We start from the raw sequence: 19448 nt of genomic DNA on the forward strand, positions 1-19448 counted from the left end.
TGGCTCATTATGGAGCTCATTATGCGGGCCTTTGTCTTCTCAGGTGTGAGTCACAGCATTATCCAGGATAGTTCACGCCCTCTCGCATAGACCCTTTCTACTCAAAAAGTGACTTAGAAAATTTAAATCAATATATTGTTTTCTCTGAATGAGTGAGTTAGATTATTTTCAGATCATTTTGAAGCAAATATTCTAGGCTACAAGATCCAGTTCTCAAAAGTCTTGTGAACAAATGTTCTGTATGTGTTTTATGGCCTTATTTTAGTTACTTCAAATTTTTTTTTTTTTTCTAACCACGCATAAATGTTGTTTTCTCAAAAACACAATCACGTACATACATGCTGCTCACATATTATTGTAGCCCAGTTTGTGCTGAATACAGTGTTTTTAGACTTTAGCCATTAAAATGTTTATAAGCAACTGAAAAAAGCACAAATGTCAGGGCATGTCAAAACTTCTCCGGGGCCCCAAAATACCCTCAGACCCCAGAGGGTTAATGAGCTAATCTCTAGTTGATGATGTTTGTTTTAACAAGCCATAGTCAAGATCAAGAGTAGTGCAGCTGTAAATATTTGCCCTCTAGTGATGAACACAGGCACTGAGACAGATGAACCCCGTCCTTTATTTGTATTCGCGACGGTGCTCGAGTTTGACGCTGTTTGTCACAAGCAGGTGTTCGCGAAACCACTCCCAGTGTTTACATAATACCTGCTTATTCAGGCTATTACCAACTCATTTCTCGCGATAAATTTGAAGTGCGCGGCTGTGACTCTGCATGCGGAGCAGCAAATTGGATCTCTATTCAAATGTGCAGTTTACACTGTAAAGACAGAGAGCAGCTGAAGGCTTTCACACATTTTCCCCTTTCTCTTTCTATCTGCCACCAGCCGAGGTTACAGCTGTGCACCCCAATCAGGCATCCCATGATTCCATTCAGCGCTCTCTATGTTGTCTGGTAACTGTTGGGTTACAGTTGTATTTCTGTTGGTGTGTTATGTCCAGGTATTGTGCAGAATTTGACCTCCGTGCCGAAACATCTCTTCACTCTCTCAATCAAGGCAGTATTTTCCGGAACTACGTTGCCAAGGCAACAGGACAGATGACTTGGATCTGCTAAATGCTCTGGCTTGAACTGACCAATTGTGCTATGGGGAATGCTAAAGCAAAACATGGCACGATGCTAACTGGAAGTGATTGACGTAATATTGCCTTTTATAGTATGATATTGTAATACGGAAAGTAGATTTTTACATTTCTAAAGAAATCTGAGTGGTGCTTCTCCATGTAAAACCCAGCATTATGATGATAAGATCCTTGCCAGGGTGTTGCTACACAGTTGCTATATAAAAATATATATATAAAACCTAGATTAAAGTGATTTTTAAAAATATATTATATGCTTTTCTCAATGCAGAATTTAATTTACTCCTCCCTTCATTTAAGCCCCTTTCAAACAGAGATTCCAGAAAATACACGGATAATGTGTTCCGTGATTTGTCCCAGGATCGTTTGATTTTGGTTCATTCACACTGCCAGAGAATGTGCAATCACACACATGCCGTAAAGATCCCGTAAAGATACGTGACATTACGATGTGACTTGTAATGTGACGCGTACCGTTTCACTAAAGCTGGCAAAGGATCTCAGCTTCAGTGCACATAGTGGGGAGCTCCCTGATCTCTGCTTCATTACAGTTTGCAAATATTTTTTCGTTGCAAACATTGATCTGCCTTCAAAACACCCAGTAAAACAGTCACACGATAACGTGCATCATCACTATGACACACCCTTTACGGCATTGATCCGGCATTGTTCACAGCGCTCGTTCCGGGACTGAACCCGGCAATGTTACTAGGTCCCCAACCCGGGATCGATCCCGGAATCAATCCCGGGACGTGTTTGTGTTCACACAGAAGGCACTCCGGCAATTTTCCGGGACCAACGTGCAGTGTGAAAGGGGCTTTACTGAGCTAACATGTGACCCTGGACTACAAAACCAGTCATAAGTCGCACAGGTATATTTGTAGCAATAGCCAAAATATATTGTATGAGTCAAAATGATCAATTTTTCTTTTATGCCAAAAATCATTAGGATATTAAGTAAAGATCATGTTCCATGAAGATATTTTGTAAACTTCCTACCGTAAATATATAAAAACTTAATTTTTGTTTTGTAATATGCATTGCTAATAACTTCATTTGGACAACTTGAATAACTTCATTTGGACAATTTGAAAGGCGATTTTCTCAACATTTTGATTTTTTTGCACCCTTGGATTCCAGATATTCAAATAGTTGTATCTCGGCCAAATATTATCCTATCCTAAAAAAAAAAAAACATACATCAATGGAAAGCTTCTTTATTCAGCGTTCAGATGTATAGATCTTAATTCCAAAAATCTACCTGTTATTCAAGGTGGTTGTTTGTTTGGTCCAAGTCATAAGAGTGCACACCAAAATCTCTATGATGTTCAGTGTCCCTGCAAATTGGGATTGACGATTAATTGGGATTGGGATTAATTGGAATTAAAAAATTGGTTTCCTCAATCAATATTTTTTATTTATTTTTCATTTTAACAAACATTGTTTTTCTAGTTAAATACTATTTCAGTTACTTTTAAAGTGCCCCTATTATGGGTAATGAAATGTTCATTTTTTTGGTTTTGGGTGTCCCCAACAACAGTTTGACATGCAATCAAGGTCAAAAAACACTTTCTGTCACGTCCTCTGTCGTGTGTGTCATGTGTTCCCGCCTCTTGTTTCCATATTTGGTCATGTTACTGTCCTTGTTAAGTGTGATTATTAGTTAAGTCTTGTCCAGCCGTGTTTCGTCTAATTATCAGTAATTGTCATGTGTATTTAGTTCCTGCCTGTTTAGTTAGTTTTCGTCTGGTCTACTCGTTATTCCCCGGTGTTCCTGTCTGTGTCAACCTTGCTTTGTCAACCTTGCTTTGTCTTGCCCTGTCCTGATGTCACCATTAAAGACTATTATTTTGAAGTTTACTCCTCGTCTGCGTGTTCCTCGTTCCTCCCTGCTGTGTGCACCGTGACACTTTCATTGTCTTATAATATGCATTTATTTTTCCCTTACTTGCTCAACGACTCTCAAACGATTCGCTCAACGATTCATTTTTCCAAACCCCTCTTTTGCTTGACGCTAATCTGCGGTGATTGGTCCAATTGGTCTCATTTTCATTTCATCATGCCTGTAATGCCTGATAAAGCAGCGTTTGTGAGCACAGTGCTGCTTTGTGTGCAGCATTACCGGGGAAACAATTTGCACTTTTTATTCAGACCAACGCGAAAAGACCAACAAGTGGGCAGACAATATGCTAATGTTTCATATTGACGTCAACATTAAATGGCTTGGGATTCGTTTTAAAAATGATTCAGAGTTGACTCTTTCTTTTGAGAGACTATAACTTTATACACGGTGCACTTTCAGATTTAAAACTTTGCAGGATGTTTTCATTCACTTAGAACTGTGTTACACACTGCATGAAAGGTAATTTTCAAAAATCCATAATAGGTGCACTTTAAAGTTCAGAAAGTTTAAGGTGCAGTAAGTGATTTCTGATAAAAGCTGTTGTTATTTGAAATCACCAAAACAAACATGCTCCAACCTTAAAGGATCCAACGTGATCTCATGAGAATTTGTATGTAAAATGAGGTTCTATAAAACGTACATTTACTTACGTTTTCACAGGCACTAAAACGTAGAATACTGACGTATTTACAGCATTTTAACGTAGAATACTGATGTATTTTCAGCATTTTAACATACAATACTGATGTATTGACAACACCTAAAATGTATGAACAACTTTACAGACTTACAAATTAATCCTTATTAATTTTGAAATTGTGGCATTAACATTTTTTTATTATTCTATTCTATTATTATTATTTTATTATTCAGTTGTCATATCAATGGTATTGTTTTCAATTGCATTACTTACTACGAAATGATAACATTTAGTTCTGTGTGATTTCTCCTGCCAACTCGCTTCGAAAAATACATAATGTTAAACAAGACTGCACTTCAAACCCTTAAAATGAATAACATTTCAGCAATAGTTTAACCATTACTTATGTAATATATACTTTGTTTGCCATGGGCCACAAAAGGTGTTTTCTCCGACATGCGATGACTGACAATAGTACCATAAAATACACCAAAAATTCAACAATTACAAAAGGATTTTATTTGTGCACTGTAATCCAAATCTTATTTAACACAAGCTTTTATTTAGAGATCTTCAATGACCATCCTGAGCAGCAACCATAAGCAGCAATACCCGCACTGACGGGCTTGTTACAAATTCAAAAACTGCCACTTATATCGAAATATCGAACATTTATTGGCTCTCGCCATCGGCGTCACAGATTGTGACATGCCGTGTTTCTGGTGAGGTGTGTTTGAATGAGAAATGAGTACCTTCACGGAGTGGATCAGGATAATAATCTGGATAATATTTTCAGTGATTTACAACTTAAATTCTGCTCTGCACCAACCAACTGTATTCTGCCAGAGAGACTGCAGCTACAACACATTGTCACTTGGACATTTCTTTATACTGTACATTTGTTTAAGAAATAATTACAGTTAGGTTTAGAGGAGTTGGATTAGCAACTATAAAAATGTCTTTAATGACATGTTGTTACTAAAATGGTAATTCCCATGCATATTTTGATGTATTACGTTCTATCTTTTTATATTCGCTATAAAATTGGTAGGTTTAAGTTTAGGGGTAGTTTAAGGGGCCTAAAAATCTCTAAATGGCTTATAAATACAATTATAACAATATGTTGATAAAAATATCTTATTAATATGAAATATTCATAAATATTTTTTAGCTAAAAAAATATGTAGCAATGTTTACATATTAAATGATGTAATTTAAAACTTCAAATTACTTTTGTAATTTAAACTGTACATTCCAGCATCATTAAAAATGTACATACATTTACGTTTTGTGCAAGTAAACATTACGTACTAATACCTACATATAAACAATGAGACATATAAACAAGGTCCGCCCCCAAATTCAAGAACATGCCATGCAAAACAGGCACCTCCCCCATCATGAATGGACACGCCCCTTACTGGTGATTGGCTACAAGTGTGTTTTGATGCTTAGTCTAATCCCCTTTCAACAGCATTTCTCAGAAATCGTTTACTGTACCTTTAAGATATTGTTTGTTCAGTTTAAAATGGTGCTACTGTGCATATGGCTCATCTGTGTCCTTCAATCAAAGTTCATGGTATTTTTACACAACTTAGAAAAGTAATAGTGTATCTTTTCTCAAAAACCCAAATGATTTGAACTATAATTCATGTCTAAAGCAGAAAGCAATGCAGGATGAGGTCACAGCAATATGTGCAATGTGTTCAAATCCTATATTCACTGAGCAACAGTGATGCTTGCCTCAGCAAACACCACTAATACAATTTTCAGAGATGTGAGAGAGATATTTCGTGCAGCTCTTCCCCAAATTCTGCCCATTCTTTGATCTCAAGTTGGGTTTAATTGATGATGTCTTGAGCAGTCTTCTCCACTGACGCAAGTATGAACTCATCTAACTCAACGTGCAGTTTTTCCTTTATGCATCAAAGACTCTCTCAGAACCATGTGTCAGTGAGGCTAATTGCGACAAACAAAGATTCAACCGCAGCATATAAACTAACACAAATCCAGGTTTGAACCATTAGCCACAAGTTAATAACTAGACCTCCTTGAACCCATTCAGATTTATTTTCTTTTTCTTGACTTTCTTGCCTTTCAGGACAGAAACTACAACACTTTGCAACTTTGGAATTAAAAAAAAAAATAGATTATTTTATTTACAGATCAATTTTGTTTAAAATCATTTTGCAATAAATGTTAAAAAAAATGTTGGCATATGTAAATTCTGTAGCCAGGGCTCCAGACAAAAATAAAATAAAATTGAGTAAGGAGCTATTGGCTCATATAAAACGTGTTTTGTTTTATTTTATTTTATTTTTACATTTTAACATTCCAATCATACTGTCATGTGTTTATGTCTCATCTTTTCTTGACTTTATCAGCATTTTAATCCATCTTGTAGAAAAAAATAAAGTGGGAACTAAATGTCTTTTCCAACTTGAAATATACACATAATCTGTACCAATATCACGGGCCATAAGCATCACTTGGCCACTGAGTGTAGTTTGGGCTCCTCCTCAATGCATCCTATAAATGTTGTCATATGTCTTTCACACATTCAGTCAGTTTTTCTTCATTAAATCAAATTTTATAGGAGAAGTTGAATGTAGACAACAGGTTAAGTAAAAATTAGGGCTGTCAGTTTAACGTGTTAACTTAATTAATTAGTTATGAAAAAATAACGCAATTAAAATATTTTAACACAGTTAATGCACTAGCCCCGCCCCAGAACTGTACATCATCTTACATTTCATACAGTGACTGTTGACAAATATGAAGCGGGGCAACAAATCCATAAATGCAGTTATGCCCTAAAATTCAAGATATTGGGGGGGGGGGATCTCTCATATCTTTTTGTCTCATATTTATATGATAAGCGATATCACACCAGCAGCGAGAGCAATAGCACACGAGTGCGCTTTTGTCCTGATTTGCACGAGTGCAAATGTGATTTGATACAACAGTTCAGTAAATAAGAAGTTAATATTGTTACATTTTAAACACAATATTGTGTGTTTTTGTTCAATTTTGCCGATGAAAAATATTACCTATAAAGCCACAGCAGAACCATTGTGCATCTCTGAGCAACACTGTTTAGTCTCTGAATGAATCCGCATTTTGAACGAATTGTGTGAACCAATGATTCAAAGGCCCATTCATTAAGAGAGCCATTTACTTCATTCCTGAATGAATCTGCTGTTTGAACAAATCCAATCATAAAGACATTTACCGCCACCTGCTGGTTGTTTTAGTTTCTTTTTTAGAGTATCATTTCATTTATTTAAAACAAACAAACAAACAAACAAAACATTAAAGGGAAAGTTCACCAAAAATAAATAAATTCTGTCATCATTTAGTCACCCTCATGTTGTTTCAAACCTGAATGACTTAGGGTAGAGTGGGGGAAACCCTAAAGAATCGTACCAACTTGTGGAAAATGGGCATCCGATGTCCCCTTTGAAGCATAGCCACCACAAAATCAGACTTACTTTGAGATCATTCTGAGGTTAAATACATATTTAAAATCACAATAGTTTAATAGCTATGATACTGTTTTTGAAATCAAATCTTTGCATAGCTATGACAGGAAACACTGGAGTCTAACAATGCCTTTAAAAAAACAGTTAATCTTAAAAAATAAAGCATTTACATAAACCCATATAGGAAATAAAAGAGTTAGCAAATAAGCATATTATAAACTCTTGAAACATTGGTGTTTCATATTTTAGAGCACTCACTGCAATTTATGAAAGAAATCAATTAAATCTGCATGTGGGAGTGTGTGTGAAAAAAAAAAAAAAAAAAAAATCAGATGTAACCCCCTTTGTAATCCTTAACATTTTCATAAGTAACCGTAATTTAATTACATATTTTTTCTCAGTAACTGTAACTGATTACAGTTACTTTTATTTTGTAACTAAATTACGTAATTCCGTTACATGTAACTAGTTACTTCCCAACACTGGATATGAGAACAGTAGGGCCTGTAGATAGGAAGTATGTGCTATTTAATAAAAATATAATTAGATTAATTTTTTTCTCAAACATAATGTGTGGGGTAAACCGCCCCCCTGCCAGGTGGGGTAAAACGCCCCCAGGGGGCAATGGGCAATTACTGTAGTTATTTTGTTCTGAACATCAAATCCTTTGTTTTTCCATCAAATGCATTCTAACTAGTTGGTTGAATAAAAATATTTTGACTTTATATTTAAAAATGACTTCAAGTTAGCATCAGGTAGCTAGTTAACTAGCCAGTTATCATCAACTAACTTTTTTTTTTTTTTCAAATAGACTCTCTTAACTCATAAAGCTAGGCACTCTATGGAGTTAACAAAAGTGCTCTGTTACAGATATGAGATGTATGATTTTTTTGGTGTTATAAAACAAAGCATTTGGGTGTTTTAGTGTTTTTTGTGTTTTTCCTTGTTTGTTGTTGTTGTTGTTTTTTTCCTATGAAGATCTGGCAACACTGACACTTTACCACAGGGCTCGTGAGCGCAACTAGCCCCATGTCAAAAATTTGCTAAAACTTCTTTCACTGTTATTTTTTGCATCTCACATACAAACGAAGATGATTAAATACATCATTAACAACTAGTTGGTTGTAGAATGTGGTTGTCACTCCCGTATTTTAGTGAATTATGTGTGTACAGAACATGATTAAGGAGTAAAAGATGATTTGACAACCGAATTTAGTTGCAGTGTGTACATGGCCACTATCTTCATTTTTCAAGACAAGCCATGGTCAGAATTAATGCCAGAGACTTCTTCTATACGCCATAATCTCCGGCGCTCCCGTCCTCCGCTCACAGAATTCATCTGGTGTTGCCTTTGCTATGATAAACACCGGTTGCGCCACTGTTTTCATGTGGGTGTGTAGTGCTTGCTGCTTACACTATTGTTCTTAAATACGCCGGTATTACCGCCCGTTCATATACTTTTCATATAAGCCAACATTTCAGCCCTGCATGCAATGCAGCTCACAGTCACTGAATGTATATAGGTAGATAATGTAAAACTACGGACAAGTTTTCTAGCGCGCACTCATTTTTAACACATCTTGACTGTCGTACAGTCTGACATTAATAACAACTGAGATCCCACAGTGTGACATGATCATCATGTTCGTACAGTCTGACAAGTACAATCCTAAAGGACTTTAAAAAAAAAAATAATAATAAATAAATAAATAAAAAAATCGCACAGTGTGCACCCGGCTTTAGATTCAGTCTGGAGCCCTGGTAGAAGTTATTATTAACTTGCTTTTTGACCAATTCCCAGTGTGGTACAGAGTTGTGGCAATCTTTGCAGAAAAAAAATTAAAAATAAAATTATCTAGTTTTTAGTTTTGTTTGTTTTTGTTTTGTTTTGTTTCATATTAAGACTAATTTTATGTAAAACAAAATAATAATAAAATAAAAAAAAATTATGGAAAAATATTAATAATTACAATATAATAGAGTACACAGTCAAAGGCTCGTTCTCTCATGTAGAGTGACTGAACATTCACTTTAACAAATTATTCTGATCATGTTGGTTAGGATCCACTATGAGTTTGCCAAGTTGACTCATGAAAAACATTCTCTAAAATCTGACAAAAATAATAGACTGATATAGTGAATAAGCCAAGATCACATTATACCATGTTATTGCACCATATTATACCAAGAGAAAGTTACCCAGCATTCCCATTCCATTCATATCCATGGCTCCTGATTGGCTATTCTGCCCCTAAATATCAGCCCACCCCAAAAACCATTTTGAAGAATGCTGATCCAGGACCCCTTTAGGAAAATCATGGCCACCCTTAATGTTCATACCAACACAATTTAGAATAACTTTTTCCCCAGTTCCTTTCTGCAATCATTAATCATTCAATGGAGAAATAGAGCTGGAATGAACAATTAACCACCAAAAAAGATTATCCCAAATTCCCACAATATTACTGAATGAGTTTTGCAATGAAAGCTTGAATTCTGCAGCGGCGGGATGCTGTGCTCTAAATCTCTAGTCAGTGTACAGTACCTCCGGTCGGCACTGTTATGACTTACTGCATCACTGCACAGGAATGACACTGCCATCAATCATATTAACTCTGGACCCACAAATCAGGAGCAAAAAATGCACCCCCAAGGTTTTACACAATCAGCATTAATTACATAATTATCCACTTCATTAAAATACCCAATATCATAACTGGAGTTCAAGGTGTTTCTAACCGATACTGAAAAATGGCCTTTCTAAAAATGCTATTATACCTGTACAAACACCCAGACTGCATATCCAGCATGTGCACACAAACATGCACAAGCTACTAAAGGGATAATTCACCTAAAAATTTAAATTCTGCCATTATTTACTCACCCTCCACTTTTTGTCTTACAGGAAATACAAAAGAAATACTGTAGAATATACAGAGTGTTAAGGTGCAGTGACTGCAGGCAATTATTTTTTTGCAACAGGAATTCACACAGGGAATTTCGTCATAAATTTGGAAACTTTTTCACACATAAATTTCACAATGGGTTTAAGTAGCTCACATGATAACGAACAAAAAGTGACTTCTGCATGAGCAGTGCTTCATTCATTGCTACACTACTGACAACCAGTGTTGGGAAAAGTTACTTTTAAAAGTAATGCATTACAGTATTGCGTTACTCCCTAAAAAAGTAGCGAATTACGTTACTTAGTTACTTTTTATGCAAAGTAATGTGTTACGTTACTTTTGTTGTTACTTTTTAAATCTGGGCAGTGCTTGCTTGTTTGTTTTTAATATAAAATGTTTTATTTTTGGCAAATGTAAAAGCCCTTTCACAACAAAAGCCTCAGAAAAGTAAATTCATGTCTGTATAATAGAACGCAGAAGAAGAAAGTTCAGCACTTTTCAGCAATAAAAAACAACTGTTAGTTTATCTTGAGTAATTTTTGCTTATTAGTATGGTTGAATTGGATCATCGAAGGTCAGCAGCAAAGACGCTGGTTAATAAAATGGGATTAAATACTTTCAATCAATAAATGGGAAAAAAGTAACTGGCATTACTTATCTGAAAAAGTAACTCAGATATTTTCTTGTAAATTAAAAAGTAATGCGCTACTTTACTAGTTACTTGAAAAAGTAATCTGGTTACGTAACTCGCGTTACTTGTAATGTGTTACCCCCAACACTGCTGACAATGATCTTTTTGCTTGGAGAAATTCACTAATATGACCACATTTTTGCTTCTTATAATGGGAAACGAGGCTTTTTATAGTGCTTTTTTTTTTGACAAAAAAAAAAAGCACTATAAAAGTGGTCGCCACAACTTAGGCATGATATTGCATTTTAATTTAAGTCATACAATAGCTTACGTGAAATAAAGGCCAAAATTTAAATCGTTATTCGCTCAAAATCTCTCTACTATGTAAACTTTTCAGTTCATAATCAGGAAGTATTGCATCAAGTTTGACGATTACAGACAATGGTTTTTCTGACTTCAGAAGACTAGAAATACAACACAGAACTCATATGTGACCATGGACCGCAAAAATTTACGGTAGGAAATTTACAAAATATCTTCATGGAACATGATCTTTACTTAATATCCTAATGATTTTTATCATAAAAGAAAAATCGATAATTTTGACCCATACAATGTATTTTTGGCTATTGCTACAAATATACTTTGTATATAATATTATGACTGGTTTTGTGGTCCAGGGTCACATATGTGTCACTTTTATGCTCCTGTTTGTCATTTTAGAGCTTCACAGCTCCAATCCCCATTACAGAAAACAGCACTCTGGATATTCTGCAATATTTTTTATAAATTTTATCCATTTCTGAATGAAGTACTCTAAAAAATAAATCAACAGTGCCCTTAGCGCTCTACACCATGACACATCAGAAAACTCCAAACTCACCTTGAACGATGATGTGCACAGGATGTGGTTCGGGGTCTGCTGCTAGTCTGCACAGCGCAGATGTATTGGCCCTCATCCGTCAAGTCCACATCCTCAATTTTGATGGTGAACTCATCCTGGTTCAGAGTAACCAAACTCACCCGGGGGTCCACGGACCACTTATCCTCTCCGGCGTACAGTATACTTGATCTGTTGAGCCACGCTGTGTGTGTCACAAAGTCCCCTTGTAAGCAACTACAAGAGAAGAGAGAGAACAAAAGAGGATACTCAACCTTTAGCATTAGCATGTGCGCTATGAGCAAACGCTCCCCTATGAATTATTACCGGCGTATCCCTTTGTGACCAAAGCACCAGGATCCATCAATTAAGATAAATTCAAATATTCATTAACATTCATTCAAATAGTCCCCCTGGTACTGTACGCCGGAAGACTGCATCTGTTTCGGAAGCGAGCGTGAATGTATTCCCTAGATATTAAGCAAGGAAGAACAAGACGGTAAGACATCGATCAAACCCCCAAACCCTCCTGAAGATTGGGTTTATTAAATTCAGTGACCCCCAGATAATATTTAAAGCTAAACTGGCTAGAGGGAAACAGCCTTTTAGTGATTTCGACTTAAAGACAATGCCATCTCTCCCTATTACGGATACAATGGAATTAGATGCTAATTACTTACAGACCTTCCTTAAATGAGGACATGCTGTGTCTAATTACAGCTATGCCTAATAGTTAGCAGCAGAGGCCAAAATAAGCCCTCTTCATATACTGTAGGGCTATTAAAATCAAAAGCAATCATGCGCTTAATTGATTACTTGCCTGATTAACCATTCAATAAAACGCACGGACAATTTTCATGCAATCTTTGTTTTATCTCTGATAGCATCACAGCCCAAAAATCTTTGGTGCACATTCGAATAATAGGCGTTCGATGCTCATTAAAGTCCATTATGGTCATAATGCTTACGAGCTCTTTTTAGTCGATTCTGTGAGAGGCGCAGCGCTGAACTACTTTAGCTTCTGGAGGGCAACATCCAAAGCACCAGGGACAGATGAGGTAAATGTGCTTCTTTGTGTCTTTTTTTCACACTCGGCAGGCGGACAGAAGTACCGGGTACAAGCAAAGGCGTTCGTTTTCATGAGAGTGGAAACTGCGGCACTGGCCTCCACCTCATCTTATAATAGACTAAATGAGAACGCTGGAGATCAGTGGAAAGATCAAGACTTTTCCCAGTGGACAGGTTCATAATACACTGCAGGGCATCCTACACAGAAATATTAAAGTCGCCTCTCTCCGATTTATCTTCTCCTTGCACTTCGCTATAAAGCAGTAATGTGTGATTTCTATGGCACTAAAAAAAAATAATACAGAATGCAAGATAATCACAATTTTTTTTTTATATAAAATTTATTCTACAGATAAAAAGAGTATTTTATACAGATAATGTGTGATCTATCTATCTATCTATCTATCTTAGTGCTGTCAAAATTAGCGTGTTAACGCATTTTAACGTGTTAATTCATTTTTTCAGTTTAACGCATTAAAAATATTTAACGCAATTAACGCAGGGGCGGAGCTAGGGTTGGCCACCCCACTCACAACTTCTGCTTAGGTCTCTTTTTTCTTGACAAGAATTGTGTTTATTTAGATACTGAACGTGTTTACAAGCACAAAAGAAGTCATAAAAAAAGATGCTGTTTGTACATTACTTTGGAAGACTGAATGTGAAATTATTGCAATATAAAAGTATATTTTAAAACTTTAATGTTAGGTGGGATTAATCATGATTAATTTCAGAAAAGAATGTGTGATTAATTTGTTTGTTTTTTATCGAGTGACAGCACTAATATATATGAGTGACATCACACAGCTATGAGTGTAACATTGCTCATTTATAATAAAAAATTAAATTTTATAAAAACATATAAATGTATCCATTTCAGACGAAGTTTGAATATATTCCCTAGATTTTTTTCTTTTTTTAACCACATAAATTGGTCTTGGTCTATATAATGGAACATACTGAGCTGCCTTTATTTTTTAAGAATAACCATATTTGGGGATCCATTGTATCAAAAAATTAAAAAGCCCTTCTTCAATAAACGTATCCCTAGGTGAATATAATAAAAGCAAGGCAGAGCCAACCATAATAGCAGAAAGAGACGCATTAGCTGGTGTATAAAGCACAAGGTTGTGAAACAGGGTAACAAAGCACACTCAAGGGCATTCAAAGTTGGCTGGAATAATAGAAAAAAAATGCAAAGCAAAAGAAGCTGTTGCACCTGTAATTGAACGAAACCCCTGATGAAACACAGTTTATGGGATCAAAGAGCAAAGCTCTCGCACATTCGTCATGTAGACATGGATGAAATGGTAAATAAAACAGGAAACAAGAGCATTGCTGTTCAAATAGCCTTTTTCTGCACACGGCTGGTGTGCTTTTGCATGTACTGTATACATAGATGACTGCACATGTGCAAGACTGTGTATTTGAAGGAACTGTTCACCCAGAGATGAAAAATTTGTCTTTAATATTTACTCACACTCAAACCGGCATGACTTTCTTTGTTCACTTCAAAGTGTTGCATCAGACCAAACTACAGGTCCTCATCCATATTATTGCTTCATCCAATGAAAAAAATCGTCTCATCTGAATCAGGAGAGAAATCTGCAAGAATCAAGCACTGTTCACAAGCAAAAACAGTCTAAAACAATTTTAAACAAACATGTTGGTGGATTTTGATGTCAGAGGACAATGGGGGATGGACTTTTAAACTGGAGAAAGTGTTATTATGGATTATGGACTTTGGCCAAAAGCAACTGTTTAAAGTTAAAACACCTTAATGATGGATTGGTTTCCTACAGGCAAATAGCTGTTCACTTCACAAGATGTTAATTGATTAACTGGAGTTGAGTAGATTACTTATGGATTATTGTGATGTTTTTATCAGGTGTTTGGACTCTCATTCTGATGGCACCCATTCACTGCAGAGGATCCTACATTTCTCCAAATCTGTTCTGATGAAGAAACAAACTCATCTACATCTTGGAAGGCCCAAGGTTTAGTAAATTTTTGAGTGAATTACTCCTTTAATTTTTGGGTGATCTGTCCCTTTAAGTTGATGTGCACCGTGATGACTGCACGTTGTTGGTTCAGCTATGGCATTAAATTATTATTTACAGCATGACCATAAAATGCTGTGCATTATAATAACAGCCTCTTGGTAAGACACTGAGGCTGAATCCAATTCAATCAGTCTTAACCTTGAGCAGTTAGAACCTTCTGGAAACCTGTAGCGCCGCATCTCCGGCCACTAGAGCATGTCTGAGCTGCATGTTCATAGCACCACACTGAATCAGCACAATGCAACAAATACATAAATTAATAAATAACTCCGCCTTATATTCCCTTATCAGAGAAGAGCAGACAGCAAACCAATTTAATCCAAATAAAGTGTCTACCCTTTCAGTGCAATGAAAAGCATCCAAGGGCGGTGAAAATTAAGCATGTGGAATAAACAAGCACGGCCCTCATCCATTTTTGTCCTGACACCGAAATGCATGTGCTTTGTGAAAAAAACACAATGTTTTTTTTTTTTGCATCATCATTATGGGATGTTCAACTATTCTCATTGTAGTACAGATCATGAGGTTTTAATTTTTACTGCAGTGTCATCATCTTGTCCCTGGGTTTTTTTTCGTTTGTTTAGAATTACTTTGGTTGTTCATTCACGTTGCATTGGAGTCACGGATCCAATTCTATTTCAGCTTGCAGTGCATCAAGCATATCCCACTGTACTTGTGGAGGACAAAAATATATCGGGTATCAGACCAAGTGCGGTTTTGAAAATAAATCTTTCCGCAGCCCCCTCTGGCTACCTCATGACATGAACAAGAGAGGGCATTCATTATTAATTTACTTTGGAGAGAGGGATTGATTTGGCATCGAAGGTCTATAGAGGAAAAAAAAAAACTATAATATATAACACTGGATTACCTCCAAATAACATTACTGTCAGGGAGTTAGTGTACAGCCAAGACAGAACATTGCTGCTACCTGGACGGTAAGGATGTATTGATTTTTGTCCCAAACACACACACCGTTACGCAAGTCGTTGTAGGTGAGGCAGGGTGTTGCATACACTGTCAACACAGACAGATGGAACAACTTGATTGTTTTTATGTTTCAAAGTACAACGCTGGATGTACGGTGTACAAATTTCGCTCCCGAGGGTTTCTCTCTCGCTTCAGTTTCTGATTGTAAGTGCTGACTCATTCCTCCTTCAGTTCCCTAAGTGCATATTGAGGGTGATTGAGTTATTTTCATTCATTTTGAAGTCTTCAAGTGCAAAAAGTGCTAATCAATTATTTCATTAGGAGATTTTAAATGCACTGAAATTAACAACTTCACAGCTCTGAAATATAATGGTGAAGAAATTTTCAAGGTTTGGAGGAACAAGCGTGAGTACTTTGCTAGGTTGAACTCATAGCTGAAACAGCGCTTGGGTTCATGGGCTGATTTGTACTATAAGGCATTAGTTCGCTCCTTTTAACCACAAAACTCAACATCAAATGGTGAGGGTTTGCGTTACTATGGAGATCTCTTGGCTGGATCGTGAGGTGAAAGAACTTTACAGGCCACCTAGAAAACTCTTGCTTTCCCACTTGATAAATGCTTTCATCAAAAGTATGTATTTCATCCACTGACTAAAATAAAGTCACTTTAATTAAAAGTTTAGCAAAATATAAGAGATTTCAGTTCACTTCAGTGCTTAAATGATAGAGTTTGAAAGGGTTTATATTAATAAAAAAGGTTGAATTTTCCTTTTGGAAATCAAGCTGATTCATGTTCTGTGTAACAATATTACAATTTCAAGTTTGCATAGACATATAATGATCTTTTGAATAATTTGTATGGAACATTCATTGCAGATTATTTTGTAATATATAAAATCAATGTATAAAACTTGCTACTGAAGTATGAGGCAGTGGTAATTATATTCAAACTGAAGGCAAACCACAAAACCCGTAATGACGCATTGTTATTCATTTCACAAATTAGTTTACAAGTCTTAAAATGGCATCTAAGCATGGTAAAAAGGCATGTAAGAAACCTGGCAATCATTAAATGGTCTCTACACTCGCAGAAAAAAAGGTACAAAAACTGTCAATGAGGCGGTACCAATTTAGGTATAAATATGTACACTTTATGTAAGTATGTACACAGTATGTATGTACCTTTAAGGCACCAACATGCACTATTTAGGGGTAAACTGAGAGGGTATTGCCCCACTGACAGCTTTTGTACTTTATTTTTCTGAGAATGTAAGGAAAAACATAAAATTCTAAAAAAATATCTGTCATTGAAATATAGAATCAATTTTGTTATAAACAGTATATATGAAATTATATATAAATTTACCATACAATTACAATCTAATCTCATGACGAAAACATACCATGAAAACTTACCTGTGTGAACTTTTTCGTAAAAAGCGAAATATGTACCAATTGAGTACATATCACTGCAGTTTCCAACAGAAATGAACACTTGAGGGGGTAAAACAGTGAGCACTTTTGATCATTTTAGTACACAATTATGATTACACCTCCATATGTTTCGCTTTTCGGACTTAACAAGCTTGCTTGGTAGCTCAGCTGGCACAGAACTGGACTTAGGAATCCTTGTGTACGAATTCCGTCAAAAGCATGGCTCATGATGAAAGAGCTGAATAATGAGAGATCGAAAAACAAGCTAAAACGGCATGCTTGCGATTGCGTTTTTACATCACATTAGCTTTTGTTCATACTATCGGGTAGGTTTAGGTGTAGTGCAGATGGTACGTTATTTTAAAATGTCACAGAGCATTACAGTTAAAGCGGCACTCACTTTCAATCAGAACTGCGGTGACATGTACAAAACCAACATTACATAAAACGTACCATATGTACGTTCATCTGTTCTGGTGAAAAAAACCCAAACATTCTTTTAGCGCCGCTCAGCGGTCATTTCACACTGAATATGTCACAAAATGTACATGGCACTACGTATTCCGCGTCTTGCAAAAAAAGTTCCCACAGGTATGTTTTCGTCATGAGATCAGGCTCTGCAATTGATATACTTACCACACATTTGCAGTATAATGAATGATAATACATTGCAATGAAAAAATAACACACACACACACACACACACATATATGTATATATATATGGAGATTTTTTTAATCCAATATATATAGAAATATATATATAATATTCTTTCTCTGCTTTAAAGTTTGCCGTTAACCTTTCAACTGTCTGGAACTAAGTTGGATTATGAGCCAGCATTTTGTTCCAGTTAAAATAATAAACTGGTAATATGTGTCACATACAATAGAAGTGTTCTGTGTAAAGTATTCATCCAGGTACGAGTCCCAGTTTTAAAATCCGCTCAGGAAGATGCGCGCTATCTGTGTACTTCTGCTCTCTCTGGGCTTTGAAATAGGTATTGGAACAACTGTTAAGGGAACAGGAGCCCTCTCCTATCTCTCAGGAATGGGCAAAAAAAAACAATTGACATTGTCAGGACTCACTACTGTTTCTTCTTGCTGTGACCATTTGCCGTGCAAACACACACACACACAATGTCTATCTTGTTGTCTGGGCTTTTGTCCTTCTCTGTCTGTCATTCTCACTCACAATGTGATGAAAGCAATATGAGAGGCTACACTATTTGATATGATTTTCTGCGTCTCTCCATAAGATCGTGCACTCATGATACTCAGATTGCAGTGATGGCAGTCAGGCTGAACCAAGCTGAGCGGAGCAAATTACCTCTCTGCTGGTCTGTCTAACACAAGGCCAAACCACCCGAGGCATCCTTCTGGCCCCGTCGTTACTCACGTTCACCCAGACATCCGTAAATAGTTGCAGATGAGGTTGAATTAGTAACATATTGGTCAAAATGCATGGTAAACAACTGGTTGACTCTGCTCACATTGATTCTTGGATATTATTGATTAGCATATCATTAATATTTAATTATATTTATATATGGCCTGTCCCGGATAAATATAAAAACCTTTCCACATATGTTTCTGTGATTAACACTAATTGAGGAAAAGTGTGTTGCAATTTAACCAAGAGATCTAAACTTAAAAGCATGAGCATGCGGCACAAGAATAAGACGGCTCCAGTCCTCCAGCAACACATGTTCATACCACACAAACTAGCAATTGTGCTCTAATTGCATCTTCAAAAAGCATGACAGTCACCTTGTTACAATCCACGGCGCAACCAAAATTAGAAACAAGTGATACTACAACCGCGCAATTAATGAACAATTAAATAATCGTTTGGATTTGCTTTGGTAAAAACGAAGTGTGACTGGTCCGCTGTGTGTTCACACTGATCTGAAGTCAGTGAACCTCTGTGGTGCACGGCGCAGGAGGATTACAGCTTAGCTGAAAATCACCTTGTCTTTTGGAGTGGTGTCACACAAATGAAGGTGCCCTTTGCAAATAATACCCATTAGAATTTCAAAGTCATTGAGTCTGGGCTTGAGAGGGTGACGGAGCGCTGGATTCACATGCTCTCCCTCTCAGTACCAGCCTCGCTCTGGTGAACCAGGCTAGTCATTAGAGAATAGCTGACAATTAACATTCAGCTCATTTCATGCCTTACAGAGACTTCTTTTTTAAGGGTTTCAGGTAATGTACCTCTTACTTTCATTTTCATTATTTGTGTGCATGTGTTTTTACAATGAACATCTATATCAAAGTTAACTTCGTTCACATGACATATTTTGTGGCATTTCCACTGCTCCTTTATATACTTACATATACATGTATTGATTCTTAATACTTTGTTGTTACCTGGA

The 19448-nt window shown here is 36.3% G+C and overlaps 1 protein-coding gene across 1 annotated transcript in view; it reads right to left on the minus strand.

The window, feature by feature from the left end:
• ntm (neurotrimin) overlaps positions 1-19448 on the minus strand; it is a 318851-nt gene that overhangs the window by 38989 nt on the left and 260414 nt on the right. Inside the window, 2 exon segments of the mRNA XM_058788959.1 lie at positions 11589-11607; positions 11609-11822. Of these exon segments, the coding sequence (XP_058644942.1) occupies positions 11589-11607; positions 11609-11822 (233 nt within the window).

Source organism: Onychostoma macrolepis, chromosome 10, assembly GCF_012432095.1.
Source record: "Onychostoma macrolepis isolate SWU-2019 chromosome 10, ASM1243209v1, whole genome shotgun sequence".
In the NCBI taxonomy this organism is placed as follows: Eukaryota; Metazoa; Chordata; class Actinopteri; order Cypriniformes; family Cyprinidae; genus Onychostoma; species Onychostoma macrolepis.